Below are 17,250 nucleotides of genomic sequence, written 5' to 3'. Positions count from 1 at the left end.
TGTACAGGTGACAAGGTCTACAATTATTGTACAGGTGACAAGGTCCACAATTATTGTACAGGTGACAAGGTCTACAATTATTGTACAGGTGACAAGGTCTACAATTATTGTACAGTTGACAAGGTCTACAATTATTGTACAGGTGACAAGGTCTACAATTATTGTACAGGTGACAAGGTCTACAATTATTGTGGTGACAAGGTCTCCAATTATTGTACAGGTGACAGGTCTACAATTATTGTACAGGTGACAAGGTCTCCATTATTGTACAGGTGACAAGGTCTACAATTTTGTACAGGTGACAAGGTCTCTATTGTACAGGTGACAAGGTCTACAATTATTGTACAGGTGACAAGGTCTACAATTATTGTACAGGTGACAAGGTCTACAATTATTGTACAGGTGGCAAGGTCTCCAATTATTGTACAGGTGACAAGGTCTACAATTATTGTACAGGTGACAAGGTCTACAATTATTGTACAGGTGACAAGGTCTACAATTATTGGTACAGGTGACAAGGTCTCCAATTATTGTACAGGTGACAAGGTCTACAATTATTGTACAGGTGACAAGGTCTCCAATTATTGTACAGGTGACAAGGTCTACATTATTGTACAGGTGACAAGGTCTCCAATTATTGTACAGGTGACAAGGTCTACAATTATTGTACAGGTGCAAGGTCCTACAATTATTGTACAGGTGACAAGGTCTACAATTATTGTACAGGTGACAAGGTCTACAATTATTGTACAGGTGGCAAGGTCTCCAATTATTGTACAGGTGACAAGGTCTACAATTAGTAACAGGTGACAAGGTCCACAATTATTGCAGGTGAGCGGCCTACAATTATTGTACAGGTGGCATCCCAATTATTGTACAGGTGACAAGGTCTACAATTATTGTACAGGTGACAAGGTCTCCAATATTGTACAGGTGACAAGGTCTACAATTATTGTACAGGTGACAAGGTCTCAATTATTGTACAGGTGACAAGGTCACATAATTACGTAGGTGACAAGGTCTCCAATTATTGTACAGGTGACAAGGTCTACAATTATTGTACAGGTGACAAAGGCTCAATTATTGTACAGGTGACAAGGTCTACAATTATTGTACAGGTGACAAGGTCTACAATTATTGTACAGGTGGCAAGGTCTCCAATTATTGCAGGTGATGCTACAATTATTGTACAGGTGACAAGGTCTCCAATTGTACAGGTGACAAGGTCTCAATTATTGTACAGGTGACAAGGTCTCCAATTATTGTACAGGTGACAAGGCTACAATTATTGTACAGGTGACAAGGTCTCCAATTATTGTACAGGTGACAAGGTCTACAATTATTGTACAGTGGACGGCCCAAATTGTACAGGGACAAAGGTCTACAATTATTGTACAGGTGACAAGGTCTACAATTGTTGCAGGTGACAAGGCTCAATTAGACAAGTTGACAAGGTCTACATTATTGTACAGGTGACAAGGTCACAATTATTGCACAGGGACAAGGTCCACAATTATTGTACAGGTGACAAGGTCTACAATTATTGTACAGGTGCAAGATCTCCAATATTGCGTACAGGTGACAAGGTCACAATATTGTACAGGTGACAAGGTCTCCAATTATTGTACAGGTGACAAGGTCTACAATTATTGTACAGGTGACAAGGTCTACAATTGCAGGTAGACAAGGTCTACAATTATTGTACAGGTGACAAGGTCTACAATTATTGTACAGGTGACAAGGTCTACAATTATTGTACAGGTGACAAAGTTCACAATTATTGTACAGCTTATTGTACAGGTGACAAGGTCCACAATTATCGTGCAGCTTGTAGAGTCCACACCGCTTCCGGTGTCGCCTTTATTCTCGGATATGTAAACTTTATTCGTATAAAACAAAGGAAACAGATGATTCCTATCTTTAAAAACGCCATTGTACTGAACTGTGACAATCAGAAAATAGCTCAGTGGTCATTGTTTTAGTTGCATTGATAAAATACTGAGGCATGATATTTTTTTTTACTTTTTTGTATTCTGTCGACCTGGGGAGCTAAATTTAGGTTCTGGACAACACTTCTGGTATTAAATACTACGTGTGTAAAATATAATTAGCTCAGGTAATATCTTCCATCAGTCCTTCAAATATTATGTAACAAGACTACACAGTTTCTTCTACTACTACTACTACAATTATTATTATTATTATTAGTATTATTATTATTATTAGTAGTAGTATTATTATTGCTGCTGCTGCTGCTGCTACTACTACTATTATGACTCCTAGCTATTACAACAACTTCAATTAAAGTTTGTGAATGAAATGTGAGGACAATATGCTGCAAGTAGCCTACTTACGTGAGTCGTAAATTCCTTGTACAAATAGCAATAATACGCTCTTGGTGTCCCCAGTTGTCGCTATTACACTAAAAATCATTAATAAACTTTAGCACACAACTAAATTATATAAAACAAACAGACAAATAATGGACGAGACAATCTTTTACGTTTCCCGAAGAATACGTGTCATAGCTGCCTCTTGACCACAAACCTTATACAGTATTGTCTTTCAATTTCTTTCATAACGTTTTCCATAAATGTTGTCATACCAATACTTGACAGGTAGTAGGTATTAAGCAGCTACCAAACAGGGAGGTACTACCGCCTGGGAAGATATTGGAAGCATAATGTGTTGTCTAATGGTAGACCCTGCTGCCATATATAGCCCAGAAATTGTGACCAAGTTCCAAGTTGCTGATCTGACTTTCTGCCTCATTTACACACAATTGCAGGGTCTCAATTGTTTCTCTCTTACTAATGACAACACAACATACATAATGTATATCGTTTCTCCTCTTGATATATTTTCGTTTCTGTATTTATCTATTATTATTATTATTATTATTATTATTATTATTATTATTATTATTATTATTATTATTATTTTATTATTATTATTTTTATTAATTTATTAATTTAATTAATTGTTGTAATAATAATAATAATAATAATAATAATAATATAAATAATAATAGAGATATTATTATTATTATTTATTATTATTATTATTATTATTATTATTATTATTATTATTATTATTATTATTATTATTTTTATTAATTTATTAATTTAATTAATTGTTGTAATAATAATAATAATAATAATAATAATAATAATAAGATAATATTATTATTATTATTATTATTATTATTATTATTATTATTATTATTATTATTATTTTTATTATTATTATTAAATGTTACTTGAGTCTGATGTGGGTCAGTGGCTTATGCCCGTAAAAAAACAAAATAAATAAATACAAACAAAAAAACCTTTCTTAATCAATTGTACATTTTGAGAAATCAGAGAACCAAAAACAAATGTTGTATTAAACTAACCCACACATGTCTAACCTAACTAAACAACCTGTGTATGGACTCTTAGGTTTAGCCATACGCAGTAGGACACCTGTCCTACGTGCTCTAAGACACGTATAATGTAATCGAAGCTTTTGTTAACTTAACCCTAACCCAAGATTAAGAATATTTAATCTCATCAAACCTTAATATCAATACAGAAGAAATTAAAAAGGTGTTCAGTATTCAATAAATTCACAGATTAGACCATTATCTAACGTATTCACAGTTCCTTATATACACATATTATTCATGAGGCACTGTATACATCATCATTTATATTGATATAAGTACTTCACATACACCACCGTAACGATACAGTCGGGACACTCACTACGTATACCATTAACAAAATCTGAGCACTGCAACACTTCCTCAACCACTCAACACACCTCCACACACCTGTAGGCTCCGTCACCACTCAACACACCTCCACACACCTGTAGACTCCTTCACCCTCAACACACCTCCACACCTGTAGGCTCCGTCACCACTCAACACACCTCCACACACCTGTAGGCTCCGTCACCACTCAACACACCTCCACACGCCTGTAGGCTCCGTCACCACTCAACACACCTCCCACACGCCTGTAGGCTCCGTCACCACTCAACACACCTCCACACACCTGTAGGCTCCGTCACCACTCAACACACCTCCACACTGTAGGCTCCGTCACCACTCAACACACCTCCACACACCTGTAGCTCCGTCACCACTCAACACACCTCCCACACACCTGTTGCTCGTCACCCTCAACACACCTCCATACACCTGTAGGCTCCGTCACCACTCAACACACCTCCACACGCCTGTAGGCTCCGTCACCCTCAACACACCTCCCACACGCCTGTAGGCTCCGTCACCACTCAACACACCTCCCACACACCTGTAGGCTCCGTCACCACTCAACACACCCCTCCACACGCCTGTAGGCTCCGTCCACCACCTCAACACACCTCCACACACCTGTAGGCTCCGTCACCACTCAACACACCTCCACACACCTGTAGGCTCCTCACCACCTACACACCTCCCACACCTGTAGGCTCACCACTCAACACACCTCCACACACCTGTAGGCTCCGTCACCACTCAACACACCTCCCACACACCTGCAGGCTCCGTCACCACTCAACACACCTCCACACACCTGACTCATCCACTCAACACACCTCCACACGCCTGCAAGCTCCGTCACCACTCAACACACCTCCACACACCTGTAGGCTCCGTCACCCCTCCACACCTCCACACACCTGTAAGCTCCATCACCCTCAACACACCTCCACACACCTGTAGGCTCCGTCACCTCAACACACCCACACCTGTAGGCTCCGTCACCACTCAACACCTCCACACACCCTGTGGCTCCGTCACCCTCAACACACCTCCACACACCTGGGCTCCGTCACCCTCAACACACCTCCCACACACGCCTGTAGGCTCCGTCACCCTCAACACACCTCCACACACCTGTAGGCTCCGTCACCCTCAACACACCTCCACACGCCTGTAGGCTCCCGTCACCACTCAACACACCTCCACACACCTGTAGGCTCCGTCACCACTCAACACACCTCCACACGCCTGTAGGCTCCGTCACCACCACACACCTCCACACACCTGTAAGAAATCACCCCAACACCTCCCACACACCTGTAGCTCGTCACCACTCAACACACCTCCACACACCTGTAGGCTCGTTACCACTCACCACACCTACACACACCTGTAGGCTCCGTCACCACTCAGCACCTCCACACACCTGTAGGCTCCGTTACCACTCCAACACCTACACACACCTGTAGGCTCTCACCCTCCCACTACACACACCTGTAGGCTCGTTACCACTCACCACACCTACACACCTGTAGGCTCCGTTACCACTCACCACACCCTACACACACCTGTAGGCTCGTCACCACTCAACACACCTACACACACCTGTAGGCTCCGTCACCGATTAAAGGTCAGAGATCAACCTAAGGAAAAAAAAATATGTGGGTGATGTATTTTTGTAATTTTTCACACAGCGCAATTACTGTACACGGTTCACCATGTGTAGAGGACAGCATTGGTGGTGGCAGTGGTGGTGGTGGTGGTGGCAGTGAGTGAGTGGTGGTGGTAGTCGTCGCAGTGTGGTGGTGGTGGTGGTGGTAGTGGTGGTGGATTGGCGACAGTGTTGTGGTGGTGTATGATGTGGTGTGGTGGTGGCAGTGGTGGTAGTGGTGTTAGTTGTCGCGGTGGTGGTGAGGTGGTGGTGGTGGTGGTGAGTGTGAGTGGTGGCGATGGTGTTGGTGGTGGTGGCAGTGGTGGTGGTGGTGGTGGCGGTGACTGACAGTGACAGTGGTGGTGGTGGTAGTGTTATTTGGCCGAGTGTTGGTGGTGGTAGTGTGGTGGTGGCAGTGGTAGTGGCGGTGACGGTAGTGGTGTGGTGGTAGTGACCGTGGTGGTGGTGGTGTTGGTGGTGGTGGTGGTGTTGGTGGCGGTGACGGTGGTGGTGGTGGTGGTGTGTTGGTGTGGTATTGGTGGTGGTAGTGTGATGTTGACAGTGTTGACGGTGGCGGTAGTGGTGGTAGTGTGGTGTGTGGTGGTGGTGGTAATGATGGTGGTGTTGGTGTTTGTCGCAGTGGTGGTGGTGGTGGTGGTGGTGGTGGTGTGGTGGTGGGTGTTGGTGAAAGATGTGATAGTGGTGGTGGTGGTGGTATGGTGGCAATGACTGATGGTGGTGGTGGTGGTGGTGGTGGTGGTGGTGACGACGGTGACGGTGGTGGTGGTGGTGGTGGTGGTGACGGTGGTAGTGGTGGTGGTGGTGGTGGTGGTGGTGGTGTTGGTGGTGGTGGTGGTGGTGGCGGTGACGGTGGCGTACGATGGTGGTGGTGGTGGTGTTGGTAGCGGTGGTGTTGGTGGTGTGGTGGTGGCGGTGGTGGTGGCGGTGACGGTGGTGGTGGTGGTGGTGACGGTGGTGGTGGTGGTGGTGTTGGTGGTGTTGGTGGAGTTGTTGGTGGCGGTGACGGTGGAGGTGGTGGTGGTGGTGGTGGTGGTTGTCGCGGTGGTGGTGGTGGTGGTGGTGGTGGTGGTGGCGGTAGTGTTGGTGGTGGTGGCGGTGGTGTTGGTGGTGTTGGTGGTTGTCGCGGTGGTGTTGGCGGTGGTGTTGGTGGTGGTGTTGGTAGTGTTGGTGGTTGCCGCGGTGGTGGTGGTGGTGTTGGTGTTGGAGGTTGTGGTGGTGGTGGCGGTGGTGGTGGTGGTGTGCTGGTGGTTGTCACGGTGGTGGTGGTGGTGGTGGCGGTGGTGTTGGTGGTGGTGGCGGTGGTGGTGGTGGTGGTGTGGTGGTGGTGGTGGTGGTGGCGGTGGTGTTGGAGGTTGTGGTGGTGGTGGCGGTGGTGGTAGTGGTGTTAGGGTTGTGGTGTGTGGCGAGGTGTTGGTGGTGTTGGTGGTTGTCGCGGTGGTGGTGGTGGTGGCGGTGGTGGCGGTGGTGTAGGTGTGTGGTGGTGGTAGCGGTGGTGTTGGTGGTGTTGGTGGTTGTCGCGGTGGTGGTGGTGTGAAAAATGATTATTGTGACACTTTCTGACTTGTGTCGGCGTGGGCCACACTAGGATGGGGGGGTACTGAGTTACATCCGCCTCTCCTGCCCGACTGATGGATGAGGTTTTCCGAGGTAACTTTAACGGTCCCCACTGCACAAACGCACACGTGCAGTCTGTCAATCACACACACACAGACAAACACACACACACACACACAGTTATTGACGTATAATCCCAGCTTATAATTAGACAGAAATTTAGTGGGAATTTATTTTTTGCCTCTACACCGGTGAGATATAAAAAAAATAACTGCACACAACACATATCCGGCCTAATGCCGCGTCATGGCAGTGCTTCACGGTAGTTATGTAAGAGCAAATAATAACTAATAACTCTCCCTACATAGTAATTACAATGTTATTATTGCTGGATTAGTCTTCCTTATTATTGTTTTATTTATTATCATTATCAATATTGTAGTTATTGTTATCATTATCAGTATCATTATTATCGCTATTGTTATTATCAACGACAGATGGGTGTTCGCCTTGCAACCAACAGAAAGCTAGTTCGATTCTCGGCCAAGGAGGATCGGGTTCCTACCTACAGTATATTGTGTGTACACTAACACTACATCTACTACTGCTAACGCCACTATCACTAGGTAGTAGGCAGCCATCATACGGAGGTACTACCGCCTGGGAAGATATTGGAAGCATAATGTGTTGTCTAATGGTAGACCCTGCTGTCATATGGCATCACAAAGTGTGACCAAGTTCAGGTTGCTGATCTGACTTTCTGCCTCATTTACAATTGCAGGGTCTCAATTGTTTCTCTTACTATTGACAACACAACATACATATATTGTTTCTCACTATTGATATTTTTATTTTTATTATTATTATTATTATTATTATTATTATTATTATTATTATTATTATTATTATTATTATTATTACCTCCCAGGCCCCGATGTGGGTCAGTGACCTGTGCCCTGGTGGCTAATCCCCGTAAAAAAAAAAAAAAAAAAAAAAAAAAATATATATATATATATATATATATATATATATATATATATATATATATATATATATATATATATATATATATATATATATATATAAATTCTGAACTTCTACTCAGTCTGTACTCACCCCAAGCAGCGCTTGGTATTTTCTTTTCCCTTGTGGTTATCAGCATATATATATATATATATATATATATATATATATATATATATATATATATATATATATATATATATATATATATATATATATATAAGTCAAAGTGGGTGTAAAAATGTGTGTGTAATAGTAATCTTTTTACATCCGTCAGTAAAGTCAACAAATATCAACCAACTAAACGAAACACAGGACAAACTACTTTGAAACTTAACTGCGATAAACAAAGATTAAAAAATAAAACTCATTCTCACAATTGTTTAATTGACATACTAAATAATAATATACTGTAATATTGTTATTAAATCCGTCAATAAAATAGTGTGTCATAATGTATCAGCCATGCTAAACATAAGTCGTCTTATTAAATATAATATACACTTAATAGCGTCTTAATACTACTACATCATTATTATCATTGTAAATATTCGATGATGCAATAAACAAAATAATTAGTTAACATAATTATCACATCATTATCACTTACTCAAAATATTACACAATAAACACAAAAAACAAAAACAGAATCACTTACAGAAAATATTCTATTATAAAACAATATTTACTCACCGCTCGAGAACGACGCTGTGATTGGCTGAAGAAGACAGGTGAATATTTCCGTAAAAGACTTAGGATGCAGTATGCCAAGTATGCGGTAGTATGCCGTTTTTTGGTTTATTAGCATACTCCCTGCCTGCTTCTCGAAAATACCTTAACTTCCTTCCTTCTCAGCAACAATTAACTAACACTGAGATAATTAGATGTACTATACTGAGATAATTACCTGTATTAAACTGAGATCATTACCTGTGTTATGCAGGATAATTACCTGTATTATACTGAGATAATTACCTGTATTAAACTGAGATAATTACCTGTGTTATACCGAGATAATTACCTGTATTATACTGAGATAATTACCTGTATTAAACTGAGATAATTACCTGTGTTATACCGAGATAATTACTGTATTATACTGAGATAATTACCGGTACTATACCGAGATAATTACCTGTATTATACTGAGATAATTACCTATATTATACTGAGATAATTCCTGTATTATACTGGAATAATTACTGGCAGACTCTTATATAGAATCGGAGAACAAATCTGCTAACGTTTTTAGGAAAGTCTTCGAGGTAGTAGATAATGACGAAAATTACGATGTTATTTACTTAGACTTTAGCAAAGCATTTGACAGAGTACCGCATCAGAGGCTTCTGAGAAAATTAAGGCTCATGGTATCGAGGAAAGTTTTAAATTGGATAAAATCATGGCTCGCCGATAGAACGCAGAGGGTCAGCGTAGATGGTGTTAAATCTGAGTGGGGCCGTGTAACCGTGGGGTTCCCCAGGGGTCAGTACTAGGCCCACTCTTGTTCATAAACCTACATAAACGATCTAGATACTGGGATCAGCAGTGACATAAGCATGTTTGCGGATGACACCAAAATAGGGCAACAAATTAATTCAGGGCAGGATGCAAATGGGAGGATCTAAATAAACTGCAGGGGTGGTCTGAAAAATGGCAAATGAAATTCAACACCAGCAAGTGCAGCGTACTTAATATTGGAAGAACAAATACTTATAATGTATACAGCCTTAACAACATCAACCTAGAGAATCGACTTGTGAAAGAGACCTAGGGGTACTTATGGCCGGACCTACGGCCTGAAAACAGTGCGTTAATGTTCGAAATAAGGCAAACAGAGTATTGGATTTTTATATCTAGAAGTGTAAGTAACAAGAGTGCAGAGGTCTTATTGCAACTATATCTTGCGCTAGTCAGGCCACACCTCGATTATGTGTTCAGTTCTGGTGCCCTTATTATAGAATGGATATAAATTCATTAGAGTCGGTGCAGCGAAGAATGACAAAAATGATTCGGGACTTAGAAACCTTCCATATCAGGATAGGCTAAAGAAACTTAACTTGCATTCCCTAGAAAGACGAAGAGTGCGGGGAGATATGATAGAAGTATTTAAGTGGGTGAAAGGAATCAATAAAGGGATATAGATAAAGTTCTTATAATATCCGAGCAGGATAGGACTCAGCAACGGATTCAAGTTGGATAAGTTTAGGTTTAGGAGGGAGATGGGAAGAAACTGGTTCACAAATAGGTTGGTAGACGAAGTGGAACAAGCTTAGCAACTTTGTAGTAAGTGCTGGAACGCTGGAAAGTTTCAAAGAGGCTAGATAGATTCATGGATGATAGAGAGTGGTAGTAACTCTCGACAGGAGCTGCCATGCAGAACAACCGGCCTATTGCAGACTCCTTTTTTTCTTATGTTCTTATATGTTCTTATGTCTCCTAACATAAATGACGTCACCCATGTTAAAGGTGTACATAATTGCATCACCACATTCCTAACTGTGCATGGTGATGAAAGGCACAGATACACCACATTTCTTGACCTAAAAGCTGCATTTGATATTGCCAATAGGCAACTGATATTGTACGATCTAGCCAAAATGGAAATAGGAGGTAGGCTGTTACACTGGATAAGTGGTTACCTAACCAACAGAGGCTGCTGCACTGTTTCAGGTAACAAAAGTGAAGTTAAAGATATGCAACACTCCCCGAAGGTGGAGTAGTTAGTCTCTCTGTATGTTCTTATGAAAGCATTATTAAATTCAATACCAAGACAACCTCAGCAATATCACAATCAGCTATGCTGATGATATTGTACATACTAAAACTCATCGTGAAATGCAAACCCTGAACCATGTACACGCAGCCTGCTGAGAACCTCGGTCTTATTATCTCCACTGAAAAATAAAGTGTTCAACAAACAAGCTGGTAACCTCAAACGCGGCCCCGCCAAGTTCAAGATAGGTAACAACACTATTAATTATGTCTCTTCCTTTAAATATCTTGGTGTCTCTGTCCTTGACCACCTTACCTGCCATACAACAGCTAACCCGCCAATGTACTGACAGACTGAGACCTCTTAGGAGTGTGGCAGGTACAGCCACTATGGTTGCTAATATTAGAATTGTTAAAACAATGTACCTAGGCTATTTAATCTCTGATAGATTACCACACCAGCCCTGGTCATTCGTGACGGGAAAGGGGTTGACAAGCTCGGGAAAATGCAAAATAAAGCCCTCAAAATTATCCTAGGATGTCCCATGAGCACTAAAGTACTTAATGTGAGGAAAAACGAGATATACCCAGGCTATTGCGTGATGATCGTGATAATATTGGTTCCTAAATTGCTAGAATGTATGGATAATAGGACTAGTGAAACGAAATGGATCCAAACTACAGCTGTACATATAAAGATGTTTGGACTAGACCACCTGTACAAAGTTGAGACGTAACACCACTTCCTTCCACCTGGCGGACAGTTCCTTCGATATCACAATACCGACGTATCCGCCTAAAAGATTAATTAAACCAAGTATTTATCTTCAACACACTGCCAAATTGAGAGCTCTTGAACACATACACACTCTACAGACTGTGATAATATCACACAGACCATTTATACTGAAGGATTCCTAACACTTCTGTGGGAGGGCTGGAAGTGCTATCGTTGTGACTCAACCCAACGGTAATTCAATTGAAAAGGGAGTTAGAATTAACAATTGGGCCTCCACTCTACAAACTGAATTAGTTGCCATACTCACAGCTATAAAATTTATTGAAACCACTGTTACTGACAGTCTCATCATCACTGATTCTCTATCCTCACTACTTGCACTTGACACCCTCAACTTCAAGTTGTCACGCTTCTCTCTGAAGCAGATACAAGTATGTGTGCCTTGTTGATGGGGGTGTCAAGATCAAACTGTCACTGTGTGTAATTGCACAAACTTTATCTCTAATGGCAAGATAGCGACTTATTAAATTATTGTCCCACTTGTATGCACTCATTAGCTGTATCAGTTCCTATGTACAGAACCAAACACACAATATGCTTGAATATCTCTCACGCAAATGTTAATAACAAAGCGTGCTGTCAGACATACTGCTTCACACTCCTGTACTCACACAGTTGTGAATAAGTTACTCTATGTATAGAAATAAACAAAGAATATATTTGAAATACTCTGTAACATTCAGTGCCATAATATCCTGATCACTGAGGTTAGTTATACTGACCCTTCGTGAACTCTACTTGTAATCCTTTCGCTACCGCTCGCAGGATGAATATGGGGTGCCAATAAACTAGCTGCCGTAAGTGGCAAATTTTAATGCCACCACCACCACCAACAACAACAACAGTCCCACCACACCACCACCACCAACAAAACAGTCTCCACCACACCACCAATAATCTCCACCACACCACCAGTCTCCACCACACCACCAGTCATCACCACACCACCAGTCACCACCCACCTTAGTCTCCACCCACCACCAGTCTCTACCATACACCAGTCACCACACCACCAGTCTCCACCACACACAATCCCATCCACAACCACCAGTCACACCACCAGTCTCCACCACCAGTCTCCACACCACCAGTCTCCACCACACACCAGTCATCACCACACCACCAGTCACCACCACACCACCAGTCTCACCACACCACCAGTCTCCACCACACCACCAGTCACCACCACACCACCAGTCACCACCACACCATCAGTCTCCACCACACCACCAGTCACCACTGCACCGGTCTCCACCACACCAACAGTCTGCCACACCACCAGTCACCACCACACCATCAGTCTCCACCACCACCAGTCACCACTGCACCCAGTCTCCACCACACCACCAGTCACCACAGTCGCCACCAGTCTCCACCACACCACCAGTCACCACCACACCACCAGTCTCCACCACATCACCAGTCATCACCACACACCAGTCACCACCAGTCACCACCACACCACCAGTCTCCACCCACCACCAGTCACCAATGCCAACAGTCTCACCACACCACCAGTTCACCACACACCACCAGTCTCCACCACACCTCAACACCACACCAACAGTCTCCACCACACCACCAGTCACCACCACACCACCAGTCTCCACCACACCACCAGTCACCACCACACCAACAGTTCCACCACACCACCAGTCACCACCCACAACAGTCTCCACCACACCACCAGTCACCACCACACCACCAGTCTCCACCACACCACCAGTCACCACCACACCACCAGTCACCACCATACCACCAGTCACCACCACACAAAGTCTCCACCACACCAACAGTCACCACCACCCACCAACAGTCTCCACCACACCACCAGTCCCACCACACCAACAGTCTCCACCACACAGATCTCCACCACACCAACAGTCTCCACCACCACCAGTCTCCACCACACACCAACGTCTCCACCACCACAGCTCACCACCAACAGTCTCCACCACACCAACAGTCTCCACCACCCAACAGTCTCCACACCACAGTCACCACCACACCACCAGTCCCCACCACACCACCAGTCTCCACCACACCACCAGTCACCCCACCACCAGTCTCCACCACAACAATCACCACCACACCAACAGTCCCCACCACACCACGTCACCACACCACCAGTCCCACCACACCAGTCACCACCACACCAACAGTCTCCACCACACCACCAGTCACCACCACCAACAGTCCCACCACCACCAGTCACCACCACACCACTAGTCTCCACCACACCACCAGTCACCACCACCACCAGTCACCACCACCACCAGTCACCAATCTCCACCACACCAACAGTCACCGCCACACCAACAGTCTCCACCACACCACCAGTCTCCACCACACCACCAGTCTCCACCACACCAACAGTCTCCACCACACCAACAGTCTCACACCACCAACAGTCCACCACAACAGTCTCACCCACCAACAGTCTCCACCACACCACCAGTCCACCACACCGTCAACCACCACACCACCAGTCTCACCACACCACCAGTCTCCACACACAGCTCTCCACACACCAACAGTCCCCACCACACCACCAGTCTCACCCCACACCACCAGTCTCCACCACCACCAGTCACCACCACACCACCAGTCCCACCACACCAACAGTCACCACCACCACCAGTCCCACCACCACCAGTCCACCCACCACACCACCAGTCTCCACCACACCACCAGTCCACCACACCACAGTCTCCACCACACCACCAGTCTCCACCACACCACCAGTCTCCACCACACCACCAGTCTCCACCACCAGCAGTCTCCACCACACACCAGTCTCCACCACGCAGTCACCACCACACCACCAGGTCTCCACCATTACTAACAATTTATCTACGAATATTAAGTTTAAATTGATTTATTTCAGTTTTATTAACATTCAAGATATTTTCATTTACTTTTCAATTTTAATTGAACCCATTTTTTCTATTAAATTATTTTGTTTAAAATTAAAATTTTAGTAAATTACAGTTAAAATAATATTCTGTTTATACATGATTACATATATATATCATTTGTAACTCTTTACTATTACTACTACTACTACCACTACTACTCTACTACTACCACTACTACTACTACTACCACACACACACACACACACACACACACACACACACACACACACACACACACACACAACAAACTGTAACATTACAACGCACGCAGCATAGTCTTTTGCCTCGTAAATGATTAAAATTTTAATAAAAACTATTATCGATCATATGTGGTGATAATATGAACTCTGAGAATGCCTCCTATAAACACAGAGATGCAGCTGGAACTCTTAACTTTCTGACTCTTGCCCGACATCCTTATCTTAACATCCACGGGTATACATCCTCTTATCCATATTCTATAAAATAAAGTTACTTACGACAATTCTCCTCGTAATTAGAACAAAAGGTATCTATCTCACGTGGAGTGTCAGAGGCTAATTTTGAGGTCATTGTTGTCACCATCTTTGTGTTCATAATTTAATTTAGCAATTTTGGACGTTCTTAATCATGAGTTAGGATAATTAGGTTAGAGTTTTGAAATTCACAAAGTAGTGAACTTTGAATACGATAAATATAGTATGCAAAGCTGCAAGTTTTTGCACTAAGACTGTGGGTGAGCAGATGTGTTATCGCGAGCTCTGAGGAAAAAAATTACTTCAGCTGAGGTCACACTGGGGTTTTCTACCCCAAAATAAATCAACGTAAAGTTGATTTTCAGCGAACTCTTCTTGTTGTCTCCAGCGACAACTTATTTTTTTGTCATCGTGGGACGATACGGGCGTCTGAAAATCCACAGTGCGGTGGGTTTGTCATTTGCTAGAAGGTCTATTGTATTAATGAATTTACACCTTTCTTATTTTTCTTATTTATGGTAAAATGTGCAAAATATATAAAGTGTATTTCATTAACAAAACACTGAGCAAGACAGTCATAGTAAATAAAGATAATAATAATAAGATTACATCATTTGACTCTAGAGTACTTTAGTCACTATGTAAACAAACATTGCTTTGACGCTACAATCGTTTCTTTTCGTCTTGGTCTTCTTTAACAGACCACATCTCATGAAGTGTTAATGCTGCCATAAAACATACAATTGAAGTCTCCTGCTCTCCAACTGAGCACAAACTTAGACACGCGAGCTGGGCGCCTGGTCGATGGTTCGTTTTCTCCCGGTGACCAGTGTGGATCGGCCGTTGACTTATTGCCTGTGGATGAAATGTTATTGTGATTTATTGCACGAAAACTCTAGTGTGGCTGATGCTTTATGGATCACTGAGGCTCTGGGAGGTGTGTGTGTGTGTGTGTGTGTGTGTTTCGGTGCTGAGGCAGTGGAGGGCTAAATATTTGACCTCTCTCTCTCTCTAGTCTTCTTCATCTTCTTTAATCTTCTTTAACTTGTTCTTGTTCTATTTCTTCTTTAAATTGTTCCTCTTCTTTAATATTTCTCTTCTTCTTTAATCTTCTTCTCCTCTCCTCTCTCCTCTTCAGCTCCACGCACCAGACAGTTCCAACACTCATTACACACTGTTCTGAAGACTTTTTCTGGGCTCTATAATAATACCTCGCTTTAGTTACTTACACAATAAGACTTCACTGTGTTTTAATTAGTTCTCCAGTAAGATATACTATACGATGTTCATATTTCCTATTAAGTGTTGGAAACCTTCACATACATATAAGACTCATGTTTGTACAGTTTCCGGTTTTTTAAAATACTTCATGAGACTCAACCTCTACTGTACATTGTTTCTCGAATATAAAGGAACAATTATCATATTTATTGAGATCTCTCGTAAGTAATTATCTTAATAATTATAGCTAAATAATTCTAACGCCTTATTGCGGTCATTAGGTGACATGTGATGTGATGGGTGTGATCATTATACTCTCTGGCTGCCATATATGTAATTATACCTGAATAATAACGTTAAAGTTTATACTTGAACTTTATTAATCAGCTCACAGACCAAACCTTCCTGAATTATACCCATAATCATTCTAATTAATCACTCCTTGAGTAATCAGCTTTTTGGCCCTATTGTAATATTCTAATTAATCACATTTTATATTTCTAAATATCTTTAATCTTATTATCTATAACTGTAATTTTCCATGGCAAAATTGAAAGTTTTGCACTGGTTAACTATGACGTGTTGATGGTGTGTGGAATCTTGTTGGAGTCTATTGTATTGACCTTTCTAGTCCATATTATTATGACTTCGACTCTCCTATTATATTATTATTGACCTCTGACCTGCCTATCATATTATTATTATTGCATCTAACCTTCCAATTATATTATTATAGACTTATGACCTTCTTCCATATTATTGACCTCTGACCTTCCTATTATATTATTATTGACCCATGACCTTCTTATTCAATTATTGCTGCCCTGTGACCTTCCATTTTATTATTATTATTGACTTCGACCTTCCATTTATATTATTATTGACCTCTGACGTTCTATTCTATATTTCATTAACCTTTGACCTTCCTATTCTATATATTCTGCATTATTGACTCCTAAGGTGCTGCCGCCCAGGAAGATATTGGGAGTACTTATGTTTTGTCTAATGGTGAACCCTGTGCCATATGGCATACGAAGTTTGCCAAGTTCAGGTTGTTGATCTGACTTTCTGTCTATTTACACAATTGCAGGTCTGAATTGTTTCTCTTAATATTGACCTTTAAAATACATATATTGTTTCTC

The 17,250-nt window shown here is 42.3% G+C and overlaps 1 protein-coding gene across 1 annotated transcript in view; it reads right to left on the bottom strand.

The window, feature by feature from the left end:
• LOC121854987 (leucine-rich repeat extensin-like protein 5) overlaps positions 1 to 15,742 on the bottom strand; it is a gene marked incomplete at its 5' end in the record, with an annotated part of 20,930 nt that extends 5,188 nt beyond the window's left edge. Inside the window, one exon of the mRNA XM_042349806.1 lies at positions 15,629 to 15,742. Within this exon, the coding sequence (XP_042205740.1) occupies positions 15,629 to 15,742 (114 nt within the window). The remainder of the gene's footprint in view (positions 1 to 15,628) is intronic.
• Between the last annotated feature and the right edge of the window lie 1,508 nt (positions 15,743 to 17,250).

The sequence above is a fragment of the Homarus americanus genome, unplaced genomic scaffold (assembly GCF_018991925.1).
Source record: "Homarus americanus isolate GMGI-L3 unplaced genomic scaffold, GMGI_Hamer_2.0 scaffold55154, whole genome shotgun sequence".
NCBI lineage: Eukaryota > Metazoa > Arthropoda > Malacostraca > Decapoda > Nephropidae > Homarus > Homarus americanus.
The sequence above is the reverse complement of the archived record's forward strand: the minus strand, read 5'-3'. Positions and strand labels throughout refer to the sequence as shown.